The sequence below is a fragment of the Protopterus annectens genome, chromosome 8.part0 (genome assembly GCF_019279795.1).
Source record: "Protopterus annectens isolate FY-2018-M chromosome 8.part0, PAN1.0, whole genome shotgun sequence".
NCBI classification, from domain to species: domain Eukaryota; kingdom Metazoa; phylum Chordata; order Ceratodontiformes; family Protopteridae; genus Protopterus; species Protopterus annectens.
In genome coordinates, this window is record NC_056741.1 from 771,263,425 (window position 1) to 771,291,148 (window position 27,724).

General features: G+C 42.7%; 1 protein-coding gene across 3 annotated transcripts in view; it reads right to left on the reverse strand.

The window, feature by feature from the left end:
- Window positions 1-27,724, reverse strand: part of LOC122809037 (torsin-1A-interacting protein 2-like) — a 773,156-nt gene that overhangs the window by 256,279 nt on the left and 489,153 nt on the right. For 2 of the 3 annotated variants that reach the window (XM_044080245.1, XM_044080242.1), the window contains exon 8: window positions 25,511-25,537. The exons of the other annotated variant lie outside the window; for it this stretch is intronic. In XM_044080245.1, the coding sequence (XP_043936180.1) occupies window positions 25,511-25,537 (27 nt within the window). The remainder of the gene's footprint in view (window positions 1-25,510; window positions 25,538-27,724) is intronic. 3 annotated transcript variants of the gene reach the window in all.

A 27,724-nucleotide genomic window follows, 5' to 3' on the forward strand; every position in this document is an offset into this window, starting at 1 on the left:
TGCTATAGGGTAGGTGCTCCAGGGGTCACGAGAAAAAAAAAAAAAAAAAACAAAGTACAATACAGACTAATCTAAACTAATGAACACTGTAAGAATTTTGAGTGTGAAATAAGTGTAAACTTTAAAACAATTTACTGAGTTAATACGAGGTGTGATAACACATGATGTACATACATTTTACTTAATGGTCATGAGGTGAAGAGGCCCTCTACCCAAGGAAAAAATGGACCATACAACTGTTTATTAGGATGAACAGGGTATCTGATGCCAGTCTTGAGACAGAACAAAAAGGTTGATGGGGCAAAGAAAGAGCAGCCATCTGGGAAAGAAAAAGGAGACAAAAAAAAAAAAAAAGAAAAAAAAAAGATACCACCTTAACATTTCATATATATATATATATATATATATATATATATATATATATATATATATATATATATATATATATACACACACACACACACACACACACACACATACATATACCATTTCATATATATATATATATATATATATATATATATATATATATATATATATATATATATACACATACACACACACACACACATATGCCAAAGTATCTGCGATTATAACCTTTTACCAAATCTATCTAGGATCCTACCAAGGCCATTCTTTTGTAAGATACTGTGTCCCAGGATGAACTTACAGCTTTTCAACACCCTCAGGAAAATCACTGCAGGGTCCATCACTGGGCTACTACAGAGGGACTGATGTGCCTGCTGGACCCTGTAGGACTGTATAACCTCCTGAAAGGGGAAGAGTTAGGAATTTAACTGCAGGGAAACTGCTGTGAAGGTATCCTATTGCCCAAACCATCTCATACCCACCCTGCTGTATGCAGCTCCCATACTAAGAAACCTAAATAAATCAGAGATACAAAACCTCGAATCCTGTTACAATAAAATTGCCAGATATGCTCCAAACTATCCAGCTAGATCCCACTATTGTATCCCTCTCATACAGCTCAAATGGTGAGTTCCCCCAATTCCTACATTACATTCAGTTAACAATGGCACACAAAATTCTCTCGAACCCTGAAAAAATACCTGCCCTACAAACCCTACAGATCATTACGCTCTACCAATAAGCACCATATTCAAATCAATTTGTCAAAAAATCAGGCAGGCGATTCCCTCTTCTCAAACCACATAGGAAAAATCTGGAATGCACTGCCAAAAAATATTACTACTTCCATATACCTTGCTCAATTTAAAACTACTCTAAAAACTCACCCCCTATCTAGGTGGTTGTGTCCCTGTTTTGCCTCTGATTAACTCTGCCATCACCATCTCCAGGCCTGACACTATCGCAGCTTAAGCAAAGGTCTCTACACTCTCTCTGCCTTCATTTACTACTCCTGCATCTATATGATCTATACTTTCACCATCTTCATTCCTAAGATCAAACAAGCACGGACTACACCAGGATTTTTATTTCACATTGTATTATATGTAACCGTAGTTGGTATTTTATCCTATCATAAAACTACAAGACTCCACTGTATTATTTGTTTGAATATCATGTTAGAAAATACCTAATTATGTGTTTAAACAGAACTGTTCAACATTTGCTTAACTTTACCCTACATTGCATTGTCTTTTATTGTTACTTGTGTACTGTACCACTGTTTATTTTTCTGTATTTTCGTATTTTTCTATGTGGAGCTTTTCTCCCCAGGCCTCTGCTGAAAAAAGGAAGTGTGTCCAGTCACACTATCCTGGTCAACAAATGTAAAATAAAATAAATACATCTTCAAAGGCTTGATAAAATGGGGCACTGCCACAAGTTTAGGTTCCTCCAGTAGAAAAAAGGTTAATGTAGCAATTTTTTTTTTTTTTTTTTACTGTCCCATATATTTGTTGTCCACTTAAAATGCTCCTTTATCTTTGTGAACATGCCACCAAAGGGACAACATCTTGTGGAAACCTGATAAAACAGAATTGCTTCTTCTGAAGCACACTTGAGTGGGCATGCCATATGGGCTGCACAGGTCAAGCTATCCCACACAGGCTTACTGGAGGATGAGCTTGTGTCACTGATATGAGGTGTACCCTCTTATTTACTCTGGGGATATTAAAAGCTAGAGATCTGCATGACACACCTGCCACTGTAAGAAGTTCCTCTGCTAAGCACTTGAGGTCCTGCATGTATTGCAACTGGAACTTGACTCCTAAAAAAGGTTGCTTTCCTGGCCGTGGAGTGCCCAGAGGAGGATGCCTTCAAAGATGTTGAGAAAATGTCAAACTTCAAGTATGAAGTTTGCTATGTTCCTGGTTTATAGGCCCCATGTTTCAAAGAGTTAAAAATAGGGGTGGTGGTTGGCTTTATCCTCACTGTCATTTGAGTTTGGAGTCCTGCAGTTTTAAAGAAAGGTGAACATATATCTTCTTCTTGGTACCCTAAATAGGAAAACATGGAGACCAAATGATTGTCCACCTCCAAAGGGGACAGAAGCCGGTAGATGCATCAGACTCCACTACTAGTAACTGGAGAACCGATAAACTACTTGTGGTGTCAACGAGCCTAAATGAAACAGGATGACATTTCTCCACAGCCTCTCATTTTTTTAAATCATCATTACATTAATCAGTACCATGTGTATCCATACATTAACGGAAAAAAGAAAACAGTAACCATTTCCATTGTCATATTTGCATGTTTTCTTGATAATTTTCCTTCACTCCAACATTATGGCATTTGCTTAACTCCCATCTTCCTTTAAACCTCACTGTTCTTTTTTAACATTATTCTGCAACTATTCTTCCAACAAACTTCCTTTACCTCTATAAAGTCTGCTCCTTTCCTTTTCTGAAGATGCCACATTCAGTTTTTTTATATCCTTTACAATAGTCAGTACTTCATGCCACGGTGGTACGGCGGTAGCATTGTTACCTCACAGCAAGAGGTTCTCCTGTTCGATTCTCGGCTTGGCTTGGGAGTGCCTTCTGTGTGGAGTCTGCATGTCCTCCCCGCGGTTGGGTAGCATTCGAAAGACATGCGTGCGTAAATGGCCGTGCCTTTGTTGAAGGTTGGGCGTCGAGCTGGCAATTCGGCGTTTCGTAAAACTCTGCCAATCATTAGTGGACCGGAGCTCCGCTGTGGCGACCCCTTACTGGGAAAAAGCCGAAAGACAAACAACAACAATAGTCAGTACTTCAATTATAGTTGATTTAGATTTTGATTTCCATTACCTAGTTGATTGTTTTTGGCAGCCAGTAATACAGGCCTTAACGTGTCAAGGCAATTCAGATGTTAATTCCCAGCTCAAAATCATTTCCTTACTGACAAACATTTGTTCCCAATATTTCTGCCAAGTACGCCACAGGGAAATGTTAAAATCTTCCAATCTATTAGATTTCAAAAAATAATTGTTCTCAATGGTTTACTATTGAAAATGCGAACGGCACTTGGGTGACAGTCGGATAGTCGAACGTATAAGGTCGTAAACACGGATGTCGAAGACATAATAATCAATCTAGGAACGGTTTTAACATGGGTCGAGGTAGGGAAGATGTTTGTAGTAGGGAATAATACTGAACACCTACCTCGACCCATGTTAAAACCGTTCCTAGATTGATTATTTTGTCTTCGACATCCTTGTTTACGACCTTATACGTTCGACTATACGTCTCTCGCCCAAGTGCCGTTCGCATTTTCAATAGTAAACCGTTCTCAATTACCTCTCATGTTGATCTTGTATGCAAATGCTCTTTTTCATCTCTGTCTGAACTCATGTCACATATTCAAAAGACTTTTACCTTCAATAAAAATCACTCAAAATGCAACCTAGGTAACTTTTAAGCATCCATCCCCTTCTACCTTATGGTAAACATCAAAACTATATATGCTTTCAAAAAAGGAGTTTACGCCTCCATATAAAGAACAGTTAGCCCAAACTGATGGCTGCACCCACAGGAATTATTCTAAAGTTAGGGTTAACCGGACTAATGCACACATTATTGGCCCACATTCCCACTCACACAGACTGGGCTCATCTCATCTCTGCTCTCCTCCCAAATAACAAATATTGGCACACTTTCAGTAGACTCATTTTTTTAAACAGCTTTGCTAAGTTATCACTTAAGACATAGGCACACATACATTAACAGAGAAGAAAACAAACCATTATAACATTTATCATATGTGTTTTCTTTCTTTATAACAACTGCTATACATTCAAGCATTCTTACCTTAAGCCTCACTCCTCCTGAACATTATTCTACATGCATTGTTCCTACAAATTCCATTATTTGCAACTTGCTCCTTTCCCTTACTGAAAGATCTCACAAAAGTTTCTCAATACTTCAAATACAGGTGGTTTAGATTTTGATTTCTATATTTTAGTAATTGCTTTTTGTCAGCCAAGAGCACTAAAAGTACAGTTTTGTACCTACCATAAATGTAGATGTTCGAGGATTCCCTTGCAGTCTGACCCTATTTATAGTCCGCGGCGTCCCAGTCGGCCCTCATACCAGAGAGAAGGATGGCGTCGGTCATGGCTCAGACTGGCGTACGCCAGTACCAGGGTACTAATGCGCATGAGACACCATTTTCATTTCCTCTTTTTTTGCCCCCAGATGTCAGAAGACCCCAAAGAAAAAAGTCCCAAAAAAATCAATAAGCAATATAAAACATGTACAATATATATATACATATATATAAAAAAATATAAGCATGTAAAGGCACCACTACAAACACCACCCTGAAAGAGGGGAGGAGGGAGGGAGGGATATTGATGTCCTCGTGGGACTACCTCACATATGGTAGGTAAACTGTACACAACTGTACTTGGCCTCCTTCCTTGCTGCTGCAGTCCTGACTAAGAAAGGGAGGCAGGGCAGAGGAGGAAGGGCAGGAGTCGCAAAGTAAAAGTAGCACAAGCTGCCAACACAAAACAGGCAAAACAAGCTCTAGACTTAGAGTAGATAGGCAGGTGATAATACCTGCTGAAAGTATGCACTGAACTCAGCTGCCCTGCTTCCAGAATATCCTTAGTTGCCACCTTGCTTAGAAATGAAATGCTGCGGTAGCCCTAGTGGAATGAGGCCTATGAAACTCTGAACCATGATGGATGATAGGAATAACAAAAATGCAATAAAAATGCAAAACCTAGATCCAGTTTGAAATAGTTTGTTTTGACACAGGTTTGCCAAAGAAAAAAAAATAAGTAACTGCTGCTCTAAAATCTTTAGTCTAGTCGTTGCTCAAATTAAATTGCCTGAATTGCTGCTAGTATTGCTAAAGTGTGTCTAAATATTTTTTATTTTTTTTTTTAAAATTCTGCAAAAAGCAAAATAATTTGGTTTGGTTTAAGACTAGACACCAGGCATAAAGGGGCATAAAGGAAGGATTAATAATGATACCTGTCTTATGGAAAATCAATCAAAAATGCTACACGGCCTGTGGGCCTGCCAGACCAGCTTGCACTCTTGCAGAAGTAATAGCCAAAGTCTAGAGTAGACAAAGCAGTCAATTCAGCTCTAGCTGCAGCAGGCTCCAGTAGAAAAGTTTTTAAGTTACAAAATTGAGATCCCAAGTTCCAAGGGAGAGTCTCAGTTGGAGGTCTTGATTCTTGCCTTCTAGGTCTTTTCTCTAAGACAAAGGAGAAACAAACAAGGGTGGGTCAAAACAAATCAGTGTTGCCCAGCAAATTGCTTGAATCTTTATGGAAGAGAGAAAACACAAACCTCAATGATAGATATTGAAGGAGCCAGAGAACCACTCAAATTAGCTTTGAAATCTCAAATTTCACAGCTTACAAAAAAATAAAATCTCTTCCATTTTGCACAAACACTCTCTTACTCAGGCCTTTCTAGCTCCCATTTCTCACTAAAAAACCTGTGAGCTGAGCTGAGACCTTCCATGTTTCACACAAAGCTGTGAGAATGAGAGAGATTGAGAGATGACATTGAAGAATGAAGCAGATGATGAGATAGATGAGATAATGGAATAACAGAGAGGGAATCAGATGAGAGTGCTTCTTAGCTCTTAGAAGGCGTCTTAGAGTTGTGAGGCCGTGCTGGAGCTATCAATCTGGAGCTATCAAAATCCTCCCTGACCTAGTAATACCTTTGGTTTAAAAGGGAAGAAGAGGTAGAGGTGGAGAAGGAAAAGCAAAGACATGAAGGTTTGACAGAGACAAAAGCATCCACTGATGAGAATGTGATGACTGTGTTTTGGCAGCTGGTGGTCAAGCTGTGAAGTGAACAGATCTATGTCTGGGTCTGATCTATGAGTAATTTTTGATGATCATGAAGTCAATCTTTGAACTCATTGAAGATCCCATTTCCACTCGGAATGATATCCATGAGGGAGTCCTGTGCTGCTGGCACTCTGGCCCTGGCAGAAACCTTGCAGGCTGGAGTCTGCTATAAGTTCATTGCCTCCTGCAGAAATATTGCCTGCAATGTCAGTGCCTGCATGTACCAGTACTTGTTTGTGTTTGTTGTGTGGATCAGAATGTGTTCCCTGTGTTGTTTGTGTTTGTCCCTGAGAACGTCTTGACTGGAACGAAAATGTCACCATCAATGCAATATAGCCCTGATGTAGTCTGGCAGGCCACTTGTCTTGTATCCACTTTCATTATCTAGCCATCCACTTTCAGTGTAGAGGCATCTGTCGTTAAAATCTGACTACGCCTCTGGCCGGGTCACAGAAATCTGTCCAGTTTAGTCTGTGAGCCTCCCAAGCAGACCACAAGAATCCTCCTTTAGAGTTTTGAATGATTTGTAGTCCAAATCTTTGCAGTGCTGTGTCCATACATTTTGTGATACCATTGCAGCTTCTGCTGTTTGGCATTGATTGCACCCAACTGACATGAATTTTGGAACCCTAATGTAGCTTGGGAAGGATGCAGTGAGCAGTCAGCACGAGATGATGAATGGAGATAAAGTGAAGTGAGTGACTTGTTTGTTGGTCCTTTGGGGTTAGGCAAGGACTGCAGGTCCTTTTGTTTCAAGTCCAGACCCAGAGCTGTGGCATGTCTTACAGAGAAACGCTTTGTTGGCACCCTAGGCTCACCTACTACTGCAGGCACTCATTCTAGCACCTGGCATATAGATTCCTTATGATGTAGTCTTTTTTCTTTTTCCAATCTCCATGCAGAAGCAAAGGACCAATTAAGGATAAATTTGAAGCCCTTCAAGATCTTAGACTGGATGTGGACCTTGGTGCCCTAACTTTCAGCGAAGATAAGCCAGGCAGTAGAGAAGCCTCTCCATGATGAGAGAAGAGAAAATGAAAGCAGAAGTTATAAGATAATGAAGCCTCCAACTTAGCCCAACAACAGCATTTTGAGATCCTCTGTTAAGCAAAAGTAATAGTCAGTGATCCAGAACCAGCAGAGTGGTCCGCTAAAAAGAAGCTCTGGAAACAGAAGGAGGCCTAACTACCCTTGACTTGAAATGTCTAGGCAGTTCAGATTCTGTTCTCCCAACTCAAATGAACCATTTCTTAAGTTACAGCAACCTGCTCCCCCAATATTTCTGACATGATATTCTGTAGTGCAGTTTTAAAATCTATCAACTCATAACTCAGTCCTCCCAAAAATGTTTCCAGTTGCCTCTCTCTGCCCTGTCACACCTCTAGCATTTGCAATCTACCAGAGTAGAAATTCTCTGAAGTGCACTTCGGATGTAAAAATACATATGCAAACATTTCCAGTCAAAAACTCTAGATCTTCTGAACTTTGTTACATACTTTGGAAACATACATGTATCTTTTCATTGTTCCTTTTTAAACTGCTTCTCCAGTCTCACATCTTAATCTTTTCTAACCTCCTCTGACTGACTCAAAGCTATTCATGCACTATGCTCTATTAACCCATTTTTTAAAAAGCAATTTCTGTTCTAGACTCAACTAAAAACTCTAGAGTTGGTCTTTGACTTAGGACTCTCCTATCCCTTCCTTACCATGGATCTGAAATCAGACTATAGGCAATCCCTAACCTACAGTGAACATTTCTGCTTAGCATCTCCCCATTCTATTACCTTTATATCTCTATTTGCTCATAATATCTTGGTCCATTTGCCATTTTTCTCCAGTATTCCAAGCGCATTGTCTATTTTCTGTACCCCTTCCTGCAGTCATCCCTATTAGGAAAATCTCCATTTCCATGTTGACTTGGTTCTTAGAATATTTTCTGCGACTTTATGAATACAATATGGGTGATTATTGTTTTGCTCCTTATGGATTTTCATCCAGAAGCCTACTCTCTCCTTATTTCTAGATGCTCCTCCCTGCTTATTAATCATTCCTTTGCACTTTGATTTATGACTTTAGGTTTATGTTATGTAAATAAGCCATAACTGATTAACTAAAACATCCATATAAATCGGGTAATCTTAAAGCACATTGTTCTAACTGGAAGGATCACTTTAACCCACTTAACTCTCAAACTCTTCCCTCCCAAATAAATTCCTTCAACTCTTTACTATTGCTCACAATTTCTCATCTAGTTGATAAAAAGCTGCCTGACCTGTATATAAAACTAAAGAGATTAAACACAGTTTCATAGCTTGTATCTTACTATCCATAAAGAAGAGCTTCCAGGTTCTCAATTTTTGGGATATCTTTTGTTTGGTCTCTTAAAACACACATCCTCAGCCACCATACAGACATTTTTTAATCCATATACCTAAATACTTCATCTTATCATGCTCCCATAAATATGGGTGTTGCAGAACCAATGTGTGTGTGGGTACATAATTTACTGCTATAGCCTTTGCTTTATATTTGTTAAATTATATCCAAAAGATATGAAACCGTCTCAAAATGTTCCACAACACAGAAATGTCAGTTTCTGGATATGTCGCATACAAAATAATTTTTGCAAATAAAGCTAACTTTTTTTGATTATTATACCAATTATATCCTTGAATTTGAGTCTATTTTCTTTACTGATGGCTTTATATATAAAGCAAATAAAGGGGAGAAAGGACAGCCGGCCTATTTCCTACCTTCAAGCACAGCTCATTAGAGAGGATCCGTCCCACCTTAATTACTGCCACCGATCTTTCATATTTCTTCCTAATTAACCATATTATCGTATTAATGAATACAAATGCTTCCATTGCCTTACTTAACATCCCAGCTTACTCTATCAAATGCATTCTCTGCATTGAGAAACACCAACAGTGGTATTTTTTTTTTACATTCTGCTTCTCTTTGGATAATTATTTTTCTATTAATGTTGTCAAATGTTTGCCTCCCCTCCACAAAACCAAACTAATACATACCTATCAACTTTGGCAACACCTTTACCATTCTCTTAGCCAGTACAGACAAACTCTTTGCAATCATGGCTTAAAACTGAAATGGGCCTATATGAAAGCTGGGCCTGATGATGGTTTGCCCTCTTCCTGTAAAACAGCCAGAATAGTTTTCTCCCAAGATGGCTGTGCTCCCCGCCTTTTAAAATAATATTACACAAAACCTTCCAGATCTTAAATCAATTTCTTCACTGCAAACTTCCACAAGAATATCATCTGTTCCTGGAGACGTCTTTCTCTTTTCCAACCTTGACTATTAGCAGTTGAGCCTTATCTTCCCCTAACCTTGGCATAATTAAATCTTCCAAAAATATTTCCATCTGTGACTTTTCTTGGTTTCCACTTACATAATTTTACATAAAATTTCCCAAACTTCTCTAACACCTCAATAGGATCTCTGGTTATTTTTCTTGTTATAGACTCCCTAAGTTTGGTGATAACCCTTTCTACTTTCTGTTGCCTAAGCTGTTGAGCGAAAATAGTTTATGCTCTGGATTCATACTCAAAAAAGTAATTGCTTAATAGCAATCTTTCTAAACTTGTGCATAGTAACCCAATACTCCCTTATCTTCCCTTTAGCATGCTTGAATAAACTAACTTTTAGCCATAAGGAAAGAGTGCACTGGCTACCCGTAAATAAACTAAGCTGTGCAGCTTTATACTTAGTGCATTAAAGTATTAAAACTGCTGGGAAGGCAACTTGCAAAACTACTCGTGTCTCAAACTTATTTTCATTGAACTGCTTTCCAATTCCCCTTTAAAATTGTTCCGTGAACATTTCACACAGAATCCACTGTTCAGATGTTTCCCGATTAACTGCCTGTACTTGCAGACTCACATTTGTCAATGTAAAAAAATGCTACTAATATACTTAGCAAATGAAAGAAAGAACCCTTGCAGAATTAACTCGGGACGCACTGCTCAATCCTCTCACAATTACTTGAAGCTGTGTGTACCTTGATTTCAGCTAAAAGTAAGTGCTAATGGGAAAAGAAACAGTCAATGACTTTGCAAGTGCAAGGAAGAACTACAGCGGTCATGCTTTTCATCATTTTCTCTTGATATTCAAGTGTATTTGATTATAAAATCCTAAAGAATTTTAGTCTGGACACACAACTCTATAAAAAGAGGAGAAATTAATTCTACATATAATATGATTAATGCACTTCACATCCCCCCAGCAGTCAACATTGCATTATCTTTGACTTGGTTCTTTCCAGCCAGCTTTATCTTGTTACAGTTAAGAAAAAGTACGGTTTTACTTTAATATCACTAACATATGCAGCAGTCACTGAAAAAACTCCTACACATCACATTTAAAATACCTCTGACTGCATCCTATGCATAAATGCTTTATAACATAATAAGTTATGTTCTTACCATAACGTTCCATGTTAGTTGTCTTCGTCTCACCTTCTTTCTTGCTGGATGGGTTCGGAGCCGATCCTCGGCTCCAACTCGGCCTATACTATAGCTCGAGAGCTATTTTTACCGGCTCGAGGCAGCCCTATAACCCACAATACCATGCACTAACTCCCCAGATCTCGTTTGGAAGCCAAGACATAGTATATATATATATATATATATATAATATGATAATCCTCATTTGCAAGTACGGGCTCCCTGCTAGTAACACTAAGGATACGGGGGAACCGTAACATGTTGCATCTCCAGAAATGGAAGGACTCAGAGACCTCTAGTCTATCCAGGCTAGGGGGCAGGAGGGAGTGACGCAAGAAAGAAGGCGAGAAGACAACTAACATGGAACGTTATGGTAAGAACATAACTTCTTAATGTTAAGTTGTCATTCTCGCCTTCATTCTTGTTGGATGGGACAGCGTCCCTAGCATCTTAGTCCTGGGTGGCTCAATGGAACAGACTCCTGAGTACAGTGGAACCAAAGTCAGCTCTATTTCTGGAGGCTATATCAAGTTTGTAATGGGCAATAAAGGTATGTTTGGAAGCCCATGTAGCTGCTGCACATATGGCATCTAGTGGTAACCCTGCTTGAAATGCCGTTGATGTTGATAGTGCCCTGGTTGAATGAGCCTTAGGCCTAGACGGAAGTTGCCTGTGTCTCAACTCACAGACAAAGGTAATAATAGATGTCAACCATCTGGAAAGAGTAACCTTCGATACCGGAAGCCCTTTCTTTCCTGCAGCATAACAGAGAAAGAGCTGTCTGACTTTCGGAGTTGTTTTGTCCTGTCTAGATAATACCGTAATTGGCGATGAACATCTAATGAATGTAATTTCTGTTCAGCCCTGTTGGCATAGTCTGGGAAGAAGACAGGCAAGTCAATGGAGTGGTTTAGATTTGCTTCCGAGGATACTTTCGGTAGGAAGGAAGGGTTTGTTCTGAGAGTTGCCCTGTCTTTGTGAAAGACCAAATAAGGGGGACGGACAGACAAGGCTTGAAGTTCCGATACCCTTCTGGCAGATGTTATGGCTACTAAAAACAGAGTTTTCCAAGAAAGAAGATTGAGGGAGCAAGAAGCTGCAGGTTCAAAAGGAGGCAGAATCAATGAGGTCAAAATTAAATTCAAATCCCATTGTGGAGGTGGATCTTTAACTGGAGGTCTAAGCAAAAAGATGCCCTTGAGGAAGGCTTTACAGAGTTTGTGGGACATAATATTTGCTTCTGAGAGCCCAACATGAAAATTAGCAATGGCCGCTAATTGTACCCTAATAGTGGCCGACGATGACCCTGAATGAAAAAGCTCCGCCAGAAAGTCTAGAACCTTATGAATGGGTGCATGGAAAGGATCTAGGGACCTAGTTTGTGCCCAGTGCGAAAAACGCTTCCATTTACTCGCATACGTCTTCCTAGTATTGGACTTATGGAAAGCCAGAATAATATCACGAACAGGAGGAGAAATAAGGGGAAGCCTGGCTATGGCTGGAAGTGGAGCAACCAAGCTGCGAGGTTGAGGGAATGAAGAGACTGATGCAGCTTGCCCGTGAGATGGGTCAACAGATCCGGAAGGGGTTCCAGATGCCAAGGCTGTTCCAGTAGGTAACTGTGCAGGAACGGAAACCATACTTGTCGAGGCCAAAACGGGGCAATGAGGATCATATTTTGGATCTCAATGCGGTTGCTTTCTGAATTAATTGCGGGATCAATGGTAAGGGAGGAAAGGCATATAGAAGACCCCGGGGCCAATCATGAACAAGAGCATCTCTGGGGGGATGGCCTGGTAGAGGAAAAAGTGTGAAGTCATCGAGGCACTTGCTGTTTTGAGGAGTTGCGAAAAGATCGCAGCAAGGCTGGCCCCACTTCTGAAATATTCTGTCTGCTACCGCTTGATTTAGAGACCACTCGTGAGGCATGAGGATAGTTCTGCTCAATCTGTCCGCTATGACGTTGGACTTCCCGGGGATGTGCGTTATCAGAAACCGTTGAGAGGAAATCGCCCATTGCCAAAGTCTGAGTGCTTCTCGACATAGGGGGTTGGACTTTGTTCCGCCCTGCTTGTTTATGTACCACACTACAGATATATTGTCCGTCTGAATTGCTATAGTCCCTGTGGGAAGAGAGCTCTGAAGGGCTTGCAACGTCAAAAGCACTGCTCTCATCTCCAGGACATTTATGTGCAGGTGGCATTCTGATTGCTGTCATGTGCCCTGGACCGTCCTTGCCCTGATAATGCCCCCCCCCCCGATCAGGGAGGCATCCGCTGTCACCGTGGCAACTGGGGGGGGGGGAGAACAAAGGGTCTGCCCTGAAAAAGCTGAGGGGAAACCATCCACCAGGAGAGATGATTCTTGCAAGATGGGGTTAGAATGTTGTGAGTCATTGGTAGCTGTTGAAAGGACCACTGAGAAAACAGCATCCACTGAAGGAGCCTCATGTGGAAGCTGGCTAATGGGAGTAGAAGAATCGCCGCTGCCATGAGGCCTAACGCTTTCAATACTAGCTTGACTTGAACTCTGTTGGGCTGAAACAGGGACTGAACATTCCGCCTTATGTATGTCACTCTCTGAGGTGATAATGTTGCAGACATTTCTGTGGTGTTTAATACGGCGCCTATAAAGTTTATACATTGACAAGGCGACAAGGAGGACTTTGCAAAATTTATGGAAATACCTAGAGTGTTGCAAAATTGAATAGTGGAATCCCTGGCCATTATAAGATGCTGCTTGGTGGTAGCGGAAATGAACCAGTCGTCTAGATATGGAAACACCTGGAATCCTTTTTGTCTCAGGTGAGCCATGACCACTGCCAAGCATTTGGTGAACACCCGGGGGGCTGTGGTGAGACCAAAGGGCAGGGTTCTGAATTGATAATGACTGGCTCCCAGCCGGAAGCGGAGAAACCTCCTGGAGCGCCTGTGTATCTTTATATGATAGTACGCGTCCTGGAGGTCTGAAGAGCACATCCAGTTGTCTCTGCCCAAAAAGGGTAGAATGGACTGCAGTGTTACCATCCGAAATTTTGTCTTTTGTACAGAGTTGTTCAATCTGCTGAGGTCCAAAATGGGTCTCCAGCCTTTTTTGATACCAAAAAGAATCTGGAGTAGATTCCGGATCCTAGCTGATCTGCTGGGACTGCCTGGATGACTCTTTTTCTAACAGCTTTTTTATTTCTAGCTGAGCCTGACCCCGTTGTGCGGGTGGTACGTCTGGTAGGGGTCTTGGTGGTTGTACCGGAGGGGAAGTGAAGGAAATTTTGTAACCCTCTGATATGATCTTCTGTACCCATGTGTCTTGGGAGAGGGATTGCTAGGCTTCCGGGTACAGAGATAATCTTCCCCCGACTGCCTCCGAAGGCAGTTGGGCAGCTTCTCAGGGATGCTGAAAGGGTTGGTCAGGGAAAGATTCCCTGGAACCCTGGTTCTGTGGACCCCCTTTGCCCCTGGGGCGGCGTCTGTTAATATTCCCCCCTCTGCCTCTAGGGGGAAATTCACCACATGCGGCAGGCGTGACTCCCTGTGGTTTGCGGAACCACATCTTTCCACCCCTCTGTCCCTTAAGATAAGGTCTAGAAGGTGTGGAAAAATGGACTCCTACGGCAGAGAGAGTCTTACCATCTTGCTCGCATCTGGTGAGGGTATTCTTCACCTGAGGTCCAAACAATTCTGAACCATCAAAGGGGGTGTTGGTGAAGGACGCCTTGAAGGGGTCGGCAAAGTTAGAGTTGCATCCAAGTGTGACGTCTCAACGCAACACCTGTGCCAGCGGCCCTACTCGCTCCATCGGCTGCTTAAGAGATAAGCCGCATGGAGGAGTTAACAATGGAGTTCGGGGTGGCCAGCTGGGAGTTTATCTTGTCCTGATATCCCGCAGCAGAAGGATCCTGTACCGTTTCACCCAGCTCTTTGAGCAAGTATCTCTGAAGGCGGGTGAAATGACAAATAGTTCAGCGATCGCATAGTAAAGGTCACTGAAGCAAATGTCCGCTTGCTGTACCTGTCCATGGTCCTGGACAGTGTTAGGAGGATGAACAGGTACAGAAGGATCAGCCAATTCCTTCTTAGTGGCTGCTGCTACCACCATAGCATCAACTGAAACGCCTTTGGTGAGAAAGGTGCAGAAATTTAAGAAATAAATTTAGAAGGCCTCCTAGAGGTAGGTTCCATTGAATCATGAGCTGCCCACGCCTTTCTAGCCACTACCTGCATTAGTGGGTCGAAAGGGGGAGACACCCAGGAGGTGGAAGGGCGAGATCCAAAAGCATCAAGGTAAACAGACTCGTCCTCGGAAGGTTTGAGAGTGGACCAATTTCCCCTCTGTTTTAGGATCTCTAGGATGTCTGAAAAAGAGACATCCTCAGAGGGGGATCTGGGGGAACCCTCCGACTCATCCAAGTCGGTGTCCGACGTGACAGACTCGGGGGAGTCTATGTGCTTCCTCTACCACTTTCTTTTCCTAGGGGGTTCCCCTGAAACTTCAGGGGAGCCCTCGGAAGAGGAGGAGACACCCAAGGTGGGTACCCTACGCTTTAGATCTCTGCTGTCAGATGTAGGAGGATGGCCAGAGACCATAAGAGGCACTGTAGAGGGAGGAGCTGCAGAACTTAACCTTGGAGTGGACACTGGGTCCAGCACGCTCCTCATCACCTCAAAGGCTCCCCTATCAGATACCAAAGGAAGTCCCGGCTCCGAAGAGACCGGAACCGCCCCCGGCACCGACAGAGAAGGCTCAGAGAATGATGTCGGGGCCGAACTAACCAGAGCCGAAGCTCCGAGAGGGAGAGCGGGGTCGGACAAGGGTCCTATGCCACTCGCCCCCTCGGAGCTGACAATGGAGGCCCGGCGCCCGGACCTCTCCACGGATGGAACCAATGAAGAGGTCGGAGCCAACGACACCGGAGCCGAAGTTGGGAGTATCGGCTCCGACGTGGGTAAGGTTACGGTTCCGACAAACTCCGGCTCCGAACTCGAGAGGTGAGTCTGAGGAGGAATCACAGTCTGGTGAGATGGGCTCTGGAGCATTTGGGCTAGTGCCTGAGATTTCATGAGCCTACTGACCATCCTCTCGATGTCGTGGTCGGAAAGCCTGGATGACCTAGATAAGGGAGTCCTATGACTCCGCTCCGACAGGAGAGGGGATCTCGGAGCCGATCGGACGGAATCTAGCGAGGGGGATCTAGAGCGCTTGTGCGCTGGGGTCGGCTCCGATGCTGGTTTCGGAGCGGATACCACTTTGCCCACCTCGGATCCGGATGGAACCGATGTCAGAGCCATCTCGATAATGCCAGCCCTCGACTCAGAAGCTGGAGCCGAGGGTTTGGCGGTTTTTGAAGACTTCCCCGAGCCAGACTTGGACGGGGAGTCATCGGGCTTTAACAAACTCCTTAGGATGAGCTTATTACGCCTCTCCTGCAGGACTCGAACTAAACCAGTGACAGACGGAACAAGAGTCCTGCAGGTGTAAAGGCCCCAAGCAATAGACACAAGAAGTGTGACAGTCTGTCAGACATTTTCTGACAGCACGAGTCACACTTCTTGAATCCCGAGACCTTAATGTCTTTGGACATAGTCCTAACCACAGTAAACAGTCAGTCCACACACACACTCAACTTAAAATTAGAAAAGTTAAGGGAACTGACTAAACCCACACACACAGACACTGCAAGGGGTGGGGAAACTAAGGTAAAGCCCGTAGGCCCAAAGATAAAAATTAACTAAAGAAGGGAAGAAGGGCTACAACAAGGATTGTATGAATAAGGCAATTAGTAGGGACCTAAACAAGGGTAACTAACTGGAAAAACTACCTGAAAATTTAGTTTAATAGAAAAAATCTCTTTACTGACCTGAGCCGGTAAAAAAAAAAGACAACCTCGCAGCAAAGCAGCAAACGAGATCTGGGGAGTTAGCGCATGGTATTGTGGGTTATAGGGCTACCTAGTGCCGGTAAAAATAGCTCTCGAGCTACAGTACAGGCCGAGTCGGAGCCGAGGATCGGCTCTGAACCCATCCAGCAAGAATGAAGGTGAGAATGACAACTTAACATCATGTAATTTACATCATTACATTTATTTTACTTATATTAATACAAACAAAAACATTTTGACTTATTTTTCAGTCCCTTCATTGTTCTTCTAAACATTAAAATGGGATTTATGCCTTAGAATCTTCCCTCCTGTTTATCAACAAATGCCCAGCCTTTTTAAGTTAAATCTTCCAGAACCATATGTCACAAGTCAAACTACACTTACTAGGAATGATGCAGTCTATTTCTCCCATTTATTCACTAATTTCACATTGGTGCTTGTCGTCTTCCTGATCATCTTGACCTCCCAACATTGTTCACTGGCTCAAGACCAAGTTACAGCAGATTCTTTTTGTTAGCTCCAGTTTTTTTTTTCTTTAGTTTCTCAAGCATTTCTATTTGGAACAATAAAGTTTAAACAGGCAACTCTCTCTATGGGCTTTGATACAGTCACCCTCCTTCAAGCTGGCTGGCTCATACTTTGTTGACTAAACTATTTCCACCTTAGGTTGCTCTGCATTAAAAAATGTATTTGTTCCTTCAAGAAAAAAAAAATACCCTGAAGACAGCTGGCTTTAGCAAACTATCTCACACCTGCCTCTCGACATCCTTGATTGATGTGTTAAACTAGTTTCTCATCTGCCTGGAGTACAGTGAACAATCATGTCCACAAACATACTGGAGTCTCATTTTTACCCTTCTTTCACAGTTCTGTTAGGAGCAGCTTTTTCTGCTGGGATGATTGCATCTTTACCAACTGCACTGCAGTCTTGGCTACATTCCCGGTTGAAAATATTTTTATTTCCAATAAACATTCGAACACCAACTACTTTTTCATGGCCAGATTTGGAGCATACACATAATGTGCCCTTTTAATAAACAAATCCTGCAGTGGGATACCTGTCCCGTTGCTTATTTGTACTTTCATAAAATTACTAGAGCCTATTCCTTCTAGCGTCTCTGGTAAAACAGAAAAAGTACAGTTTTGTACCTACCATAAATGTAGATGTTTGAAGATCCACATTGCTGCAGTCCTTACACTTGGGTAGTCCACTGTCCTCGGTCGGCCCGAATATCAAAGTATAAGGCTGACGTCGGTCAAGGCGCATTTGACTGACATCAGGACGTCAGGGTACAAATGCGCATGACCGACGTCATATCCTCAGTCTTTTCTTGCCCCAGATGTCAGAAGACCCTAAAAATAAAGGTCAAAAACCAAAAGACAGCAAACCAACAACCAACCATCCTAGCACTAAAAATATGTACAATATATACAATAGACAATATACACCCAATTGACCACCCAACCCACACAACCGCCTCTAACAACAGAGGGAAGGAGGGAGGTAATTGGACTGCAGCAATGTGGATCTTGAACATCTACATTTATGGTAGGTACAAAACTGTACTATGTTCTTCATCTCACATTGCTGCAGTCCTTACACTTGGGTAGAATCCCAAAGCAGAGGAAAGGGAGGATGGCCAAATTATAAGGAAGCAGGAGCTGCTAAAATGCCCTGCAAAACAGCAGTGGCAAAACCAGCCCTGGATTTAGAGTAAAGTGGTAGGTGATAATGCCTGGAAAAAGTATGCACTGAACTCCAAGTAGCTGCCTCCAAAATATCCTTAGTTGCCACCCCTCTCAAAAAGGCTGTTGAAGTGGCAGCAGCCCTAGTGGAATGAGGCCTAATCCCAGCTGGAACTTCCTTGCCATGATGGGAATAACAGAAAGCAATGCAAAACCCAATCCACTTAGAAATAGTTTGTTTAGACACAGGCTTGCCCTGAGAACTCAAAGCAAAAGAAACAAATAACTGCTGAGACTGCCTGAACCCTTTAGTTCTGTCCAAATAATAACGCAACTGCCTGTGTACATCTAAAGTGTGCAAAATCTTTTCCCTTTATTTTGGGGATTTGCATAAAAGGTAGGCAAATGAATAGTTTGGTTTAAAGCCACACTAGAAACCACTTTAGGCATAAAGGAAGGATTAGTATGTAAAGATACCCTATCCTTATGGAAAATTAAGAAAGGCTCAACTGCCATAAGGGCCTGCAACTCAGAAACCCTTCTTGCAGAGGTAATAGCCAACAAAAAAGCAGTCTTCCATGATAAAAACTTTAATTCAGCAGTAGCTGCAGGCTCAAAAGGTTGTAGAGTGAGTTTCTCCAACACAAAATTGAGATCCCAAGCAGGAGTAGGAGCTCTTCGTGGGGGTCTTATATTCTTTGCCCCTCTAAGAAATTGCTTGAACAAAGGATGAGAAAACAATGGTGGGTCACAATCATAGTGAGCCGAAATTGCTGCAGCATGAACCTTAATAGAAGAGAAGGACAAACCTTTGTCCAGTAACTCAGTAAGATATTGAAGAGCCACACTTAAATTAGGCCCAGAAACATCAAAATCCTTTGCTGCACTCCAAAACAAAAATCTCTTCCATTTGTCTGCGTACACTTTCCTTGTACTAGGCCTTCTGGCTTCCAAAATAACATTCAAAACTTGTTGTGGAAGTGAAGGCCCACTATGGTTCAAAACAGAATATGCCAGGCTGTTAGGTGCAGAGAGTGAAGCTTGACATTGAGCAAATGACTGTCCTCCTGAGACAACAGGTGTGGAATCGAAGGCAAAGGCCATGGAGGCTTCCGTACCAGGCTCCTCAGTAATGGGTACCAATGCTGTCGAGGCCAATCTGGAGCTATCAAAATCATCCTTGGCTTGTCTTGTCTGGCCTTTAGTAGTACCTTTGGGAGGAGAGGCAGAGGCGGAAAGGCATACACATGAAGATTGCTCCAATTGAAAGAAAGAGCATCCACTTTCCAAGCTGTGGGATGAAACCTTTTGTGCAAAACTTTGGCAGCTGGTGGTTTAGTGGGGAAGCGAACAGATCTATGTCTGGAGTTCCCCATGACACTGTCAATTTCTGAAATACATGAGGATCCAATTTCCACTCGTGGGGATCCATAATTTGTCTGCTCAACACATCTGCTAAGGAGTTCTGTGCTCCGGCAGAAACCTTGCCTGAAGATTTAGCTGTAAACTGAGAGCAGTCTCCCACAAAATCATTGCTTGCCTGCATAGAGGATAAGAATGTGTTCCGCCTTGCTTGTTGATGTACCACATGACAGTTGTGTTGTCTGTTAGAATCAACACCTGCCCTGGAAGAAGTAAATCCTTGAAAGCTATTAATGCAAACTGGACTGCTAACATCTCTTTCAAGTTGATATGTACATGTTGTAGTCTGGCAGGCCACTTGTCTTGTATCCACTTTCCATTCAGATGAGCTCCCCAAGCTTTGTCTGAGGCATCTGTCGTTAGAATCTGACTCGCCTCTGGCCGGGTCACAGAGAGTCCCTTGTTTAGGTGACATTCCTGAGCCCACCACAAAAATTCCTTTTGAATGCAAGGTATTATTTGAATGACAGTGTCCAAATCCTGGCAGTGCTGTGTCCATACATTTTTGAGATACCATTGTAGCTTCCTCATATGCAGTTTGGCATTGGGAAGCACCAGAATACAAGATGCCATGAACCCTAAGGCTTGAAGGACTGTCCTTGCAGTCAGCCCGGACTGATGAGACAACTGATGAAAGTAAAGGGAAAGATTCTTTTGTTTGTCCGGGGTCAAAAGGCCATCTGGGATGCTGTATTCAGTCTCACACCCAGAAAGCACATGTCTTGAGAGGGTACTAGACTGGACTTTATTTCGTTCACAGAATACCCCAGGCATCTTAGCACTGCTATCACATAATCCAAATGATGAAGAAGCTCGTCCCTTTCTTGAGCCAGAATCAGGCAATCGTCCAAATAGGGATAAATCTGTATTCCTTTTAACCTGAGGAAAGCTATCACTGGAGCCAGAACCTTCGTGAACACTCTGGGCGCAGTAGATAAGCCAAAGGGCAATGCAGAGAACTGATAATGAGAAGTCCCAGCTCGTAAACGCAGATACTTCCTGCAACTTAGTCTGATAGGAACATGAAGATAAGCCTCCTTGAGATCCAAAGTTACCATCCAATGATCTTTGCCCAGCAGAGGTAAAAGCTGCTGTAACGTCAACATTTTGAACTTGGGAATGTCCAGATAAGTGTTGAGGATAGATAAGTCCAAAATTGGTCTCCACGTGTTCCCTTTCTTTGGTACTAGGAACAGGCGAGAATAAAATCCTAGGCCCACTTCTGGCATAGGGACCGGCTGAATGGCCCCTATTTGGAGTAACAGAGAAATTTGCTTGTGAGCCTCTATTCTTTGTGGAGGAGGAACGTCTGGCATGCCTTTGAAAGGAGGCAAGGTATGGAAATAAAACCTGTAACCGTGGTGTATGATATCCAATACCCATCTGTCTTGGGTAATTAAACTCCAATTTTCTTTGAAAAGTGCCAACCTTCCTCCCAAAGGTGCTGCCAGACGAGAAGGCTCTGGCAGCTGAAAAGGTAAGTCATTGGGTCTGTTTACGAAAGGACTGACCCCTGCCCTCACCTGAAGACTGTGCAGGAGAACTCCCTGTTCTAGGCCTGAAAGAGCCCTGAGCTCTGCCCCTACCACGTCTAGATCTTCCCCTAGACTGGGAATCATAAGAAGGATACATCCACCCCTTAGTAGGCCAATTTCTACTAAACTTTGGAGGCTGAACCTGCAAAAAATCTTTAACAGTCTGCATAGACTTAGCCTTGTCTTCCATTTTCTTTAAGACTGTCTCAACAGGAGAACCAAACAACACATCAGATTGTAAAGGAGCATCTAAAATCCGTGATTTAACATGGTCAGATAAATTCTGATCCCTCAGCCAGGCGTGCCTGCGAAGAACTGACCCAGTGGCAGCCACCCTAGACGAGGCCTGTACAGCATCAAAACCACATTGCAAAGAATGCTTACCCACCTGTTCAGAAACATGTACTAAATCTTGCAACTCTTTACAATCAATACCTTCCGCCAGAGCATCAACCTTAGACTTCAATTGTGAAAGGAGATAGTTTTGGTATTTTAACATGTGAAACTGGCAATTCAAAGCCCTCATAGCTAGAGTGGAAGAAGTATAAACTTTCTTTCCCCATCTATCCAAAGCCTTGGCCTCTTTGTCTGAAGGAACCGGATTCTTGACAACAGAAGCCTTAACACCTTTAGGCCCCTGACTGACAGTTTCTGGGTCTGCCCTAGGACTCTTAAAAAGATACTTATGAGCTTTAGGCACCCTGTAATATCTATCCGGTTTAACAGGAGCAGGAGGCAAAGAATCAGGATTAAGAGAAGCCTCTGCAAAAACATCTTCCACCACATCTAAAACAGGAGGTATAGCCAAAGGCCTATGCTGGGGTAAAAACAAAAATTCTCTAAGCCTTTTCCTGGAATCAGAGAAGTCCTGACCTTCCCACTTAAAATGCTCCCTCATAGAATGAAGAGTTTCTGAAGAAAAATCCTCAGGAGGAGAAGCAGAAGGAGTAGAATCATCCACATCAGAGTCAGAATAAGGAGAATACTCCTGCAAGTCTTCAGCCGAAGACTCTGAAACATCCAAGCCTGCTCAAAACTCCCTGGCTCAGGCTCCACCCTAGGTCTCTTATCAGGAGGGGCAAAGAACCCTAATCAAAGAAATCAAATCTTCTGCCATTTTAAGCATATGCTTCTTGGGCACAGTTCCAGAAGAACTAGGGGTGACACCAACTGAAGCTGAACCTGGCCTGCCTCTGGGAGAAGCCTTGGAAACAGAAGGAGAGGGCCTAGCCACCCTAGGAAGGGAGGGGAGTATAGTAACCTGAGAAGCCCCTTCAGCCTGACCTGCCTCCTGAGAGGCCACATCTTGCAATAACAAAGTCTCTCCCTGGGAACCCAAAGAAACCTCCGGTGGAGCCACCGGCTCCACCGACACCTCTAAAGAACCGGCGTCCGGTACAGGCGGTTCTTCTAGCCTAGGCTTAACCGCTTTGTCCTTGCGCTTCTTCGAAGAAGCGGGCGTCGGAGCATCCGATGGCATTTTATAATTGCACCGCTTCCCAAAGACTAACCTGGCACAATCCAACCTTCTCTTTATACTGCGTTTATTGAATCTAGCACAAGAGCGACACCCAACAACGTCGTGCTCAGGCCCTAAACAAGGAATACACAAAGTATGATAATCTCTATGCGGTATCTGTTTCCCACAAAAAATGCAATTATTGACTTTTTCTGACATCCGGTAAATCACTGAGGCAAGAAAAAACCAAAATATTCCCCAACGGGGTACTTAGCCAACTTTGAACTCGGTCTGAAACTTCGAAATCGAAAAATCTCAGAACGCCAACCGGCACTTGCAATGCTGCTTCTGCATCGGACCATGCGGCAAAAAAGACTGAGGATATGACGTCGGTCATGCGCATTTGTACCCTGACGTCCTGATGTCAGTCAAATGCGCCTTGACCGACGTCAGCCTTATACTTTGATATTCGGGCCGACCGAGGACAGCGGACTACCCAAGTGTAAGGACTGCAGCAATGTGAGATGAAGAACATCCTTAAATTTTCTCTCTGGACTCTTTTTTTTTTTTTTTAACAGTCCTTCTCGAGAAGCTTCATGTTCAGAATCTTTACTTGATTTTAACCTCCAATTTCTGTACTTTTATTGGCTCATCGAATAGCTATGTAAAGCTTCTTCTAATTTTCCCAGCCTTTTATCATTTGACTTTAAAATAAGTGCGATCCTGGAAAAAAAATATATAAACACCCCTGACTGCATTTGATTTATTTTTTCTTCTAAACTACTGGAAGCTGTCTCCTGTCCTAACGCTGAAACCTGCACTGCCTTTTACTGAAAATACGTAAGCTTCTACGTTTATGGTTGATTTTCTCTTATGTTCAAATTTCTTCTTTGCTGGCATCCAGGCAGTGGAATTACTAGCCATTAATTGAATTGTACACAAATTGACAGCTTTTACTAACTTTTTAAAAAATTTCTCAGTTCCCGCATAGAGAGAGCTATAATGAATCTGCTGCTGAGTCTGCTGGCATCTTGGACTCCATTACCTCTTTACAGAGGCCCCAACCCCCTTTATGCAAATAGTCTGTTACAACCTTTCTTATGGGAAGGCTTTGCTCTGCAGAAAACCAAAACTGTTCAGTTGTTTATAACATGGCATCTAATATCTTTTGCATCAATAAGGCTCGAAGTGCAGCTTCTCTGCACCTGTCTGTTCTTCTAATGTAACCTGCACAAATTTCACAATCCGCTAACAAGTGAGAGTTTCCTAAGCAATGAAACCTCTCAGAATGGTAATGTTTATACTGGATTTGATGGTTGTATTCACAATGGCTCTTAAAACTTGTACAAGGCACACTTTAGAAGCTGCTATGGTTTTCCAGGTAACAATCGCTGGACAGGAAACTTACCTGTCAAGATTTTCAAGAAAAGCTCTTAGTATGAATGCTTAACAGCATCCTCATACTAATCTGCTAAGAACTGAACATGCCAGAGGCAAAAAGAAAAATGAAAATTGCCATGTATAGCATTCCTTTTACCCAGGGCAGAGGCAAGTATTTGAGAACCCTCCACCTGCAACCCTGCTTTAAGAATAGCTCTGGCAGTTCAGCCAGCATATCACAAATCAGCTGGCATTAGACTTCCATATGCAATCAGTACTTTGGGAATAGAGATGATTACAACAAACATCAAGGATTCTCTGCCATGCTAACTCATTCTCTAGTGAAATGCTTGAAATCAAAGACTTGGTCTCAAGGCACTAGGCCAAGCTGGAATGAAACAGGGTCAGAAGACTACAAAAAAAGAGCATCCAGGACAAAACAGACCAATCAGCTTTATCACAAACAGAATAGGCTCTGAACACAATTCTAAGGGAGATTTTGGCAGAGTTGTTCAATGTAAATAGTCTAGCAGGTAGGCAAGCAGCACAGTTTCATACAGGAGTTTGGTTACCTATCCTGATCAAACTTTATAGAGGAGGTTCCTCAAAATGTGCTAATGACAGACACAAAGCTGGCAGAGAAAAAAAATAAAATGCATGACACAGTTCAAAATGGACATGTAAACCAGACAGCAGTTGGTTAGGGGGGTCTGCTAAATTAGAAGTCAGTGGCCAATGAGACCCTACACAGTCCGATGTGAGGAATGTCACAATTTTGCTACCACTTGCAAGCTATCACACTAGAGCCAGAGAATAAAGTATTCTTATTCTCAAAAACACAAAGATGATACATTAGTGAAGGAGCTAATATGCACAGCAATCTAGTGTGTCATGCAAGCTGGGCGACAAGTGAGAGTTGCTGCTCAACTCAAACGTACAAAGCTATACTCCAACTGGGGCAAGGAAGAATCAAGGGACGATGTATATGTTATCAGTATTATTAAGATAGCTGAATAAATACAAATCTGGGCACAAACTTCAAGCTAACCTCAGAAACTAGCTTTATGAAAAAGGTAGTGGAGCCCTGATGAATAAGGTGGGATCTTGGAATGTACTGCTGGTGAGGATTTTGGACAGTGACTTAGTGGAGGAATTCTGAGGTACCTGGGTCAGGCGGAAAAGAACGGGTAAATAAGAAATGTCCAGAAAAATCTACAGGAAAAAAAGATTGTCCTCTTGAGAACTACATACTTGCAGGTTAGGGTGATGTTAACAAATCTGCCCTGTACAACAGAAGCAAGCAGGCCGCATAAACAAATTCTTCACATATATCACATTGTGTTACCCCTACTTCCATTCCTTAGCAGTCTACTCTATCACAACAAAGCTAATGAAATACAAGTTGCTTCTGATCTGAACTACTTTAAATATCGCAAATTGAAAAAAAAAAATTACATACCATCAGAAAAACTCTCTGGCCTGCATGCTAGAAAACAAAAGTATCACATTTTACAGCCAACATACAGAACAAAATTTTCATGAAAATATTCATTTCAAAACTGTTTCATGACGCATTTTTATTTTTTTTTTTTGCATTTGTTGACTTGGAGGTCCTGTTGAGCAAGTACCTCCTTTTACATGGGAGGCCCATGATAAGAACTCAAGACAATTATGTACAGTACATAGACAATCAGTTATAGAACATTCAGAGGAGATATCATATAATCTTCATTACACATACAGGAACTGGGTGATGCAACGTCAGCTGACTTTATATTCTGAAACAGCTTACCACCATAAGTGTTATCATCATTTGGCCTAAGTGTGACTGTCACAAGTCCTTATCCACTGTGGGCCTGCTTTTTTCCCCAAACTATTTGATGCAGAAGACATCAACAGAGGGAGGAAAATGATGGAAATTAAAGTAAACCAGGAGATTTTCCCTATGCTTCTAACATTTATCCTGGTTAGCTGGGAAGTACAGTGCAATGCCCTATACAGTATATGCAGTGCAGCTGTGATCTTCTGCATACCCAAGATGTCTAGCTACAGTGCCTGCACACTTGCTTGATAGGCTTGCATTCCTAGACCCCAGGGTGCAACAGCTACATTCATTATGGGAATCTGACAACACTCCCTCAGGTAATTTAGCCAGCAATGGATATTCACTTTCAACCTAGCCCATTCCAGCTCCTCAGTAATCCCAGCTCATACAGGAAGAAGCCAATTATATCAGCCAGACATCTACCTGCAAAATAATTTATCCTTACATATATAAGCATTAAATAATAACATACATACACACATATATAGGTTCATAGATTGATACCAGGCTATCTGCCCTACGGCATTTATAAGCCTAGCCAGAGTGTGTTTGGCTTTCGCCACCCTTTTAGATTAGTTGACTGTGCCTCTGTATACTAGGTCACAGAAGATAGCCCTTTTGAGGTTAGTTTACTGTACCTCTGTCTATTAGGGACACAGAAGAGATCCCAGGGGTAAACCTACGACCTCCCATCCACTCGTTAAGATTTGTCTTGAAGAGGGTCATTGAGGGGCTCTGCCTAACATGAATTGGGATTTTGTTCCAGAGTGAGGGGAGCCTCTGGGATATGAATCTGTCCCTCCAGCATGTCCTATTTATTTCTGTGCTGAGGTTTAAGTCCCTGGAGCGTGTAGCTCTAAGGGATTTGGATTACCTGAGGTGGAGCATGTCCATTAATTCTGGGTTGGAGATGGCTTTATACTTCGGGCACAGATCGCCTCTGAGTAGGCGGTAAGCAACTAAGTAGAGCTGGAGTTTCTTTAGCCTAACTGCGTAGGGCATCTGTTTGAGTCCCTTGATCCTCTTGGTGAGGTACTTTTGGGGTCTTTCCAGTTGCTACAGATGTCGGGTAAGGTACATCCCAAATGGGGCATTGTATTCAATTATGGGCCTGATGAGTGATGAGTAGAGGGGCACAATGACCTCTCTTGATCTAGATGTGAACCCTTTCGTGATAAGGTGGGCTATATAGAAGGTCTTTCTAACCACTTTGGCAACGTGATTGTCAAAGGAGAGATTGCTATCTACTTGGGTCCCCAAATCCCTAATTAACTTCTTCCGTACTTAATGGATTACCACCTATGCGGTAATTTGTGGGCACTTTGTTTTTCCCAAAGGGGATGACTATGCACTTTTTGGCATTTAGCTTTAGGCCATGGCTCTGGCACCAGTTATCCGTCTCTGTGAGACCCTTTTGGAGGATGCTTGTGTCAGTCGGCGAGTCGATTATGGCACCCAGTTTGCAAGTCATCTGCGAACTTGGTCAGCCATAGTCCTCCCATGTTAGCCTGTATCTCAGAGAAATATATACCGAACAAGAGAGGTCCCAGGACTGAGCTTTGTGGGATGCCACTTGTAACTGGTTTAGTCTGACATGGCACCTGCAATTCTGACCATGTGGGTTCTATCCCTGAGCCAGTTTGCCACCCATCTTGTGACATAGGGATTGATATTTAAGCTGGTGAGCTTATTTATGATGCCCGAGTGGGGTATTGTGTCGAAGGCTTTTGCAAGGTCCAGGTATGCTGTGTGGACTACCTTCCCTTCATCTATGGCCTTGGTGACTGTTTCAAAGAAGTCGACCAAGTTCAAGAGGCAAGATCGGCCCTTAACAAAACTGAATTGGGT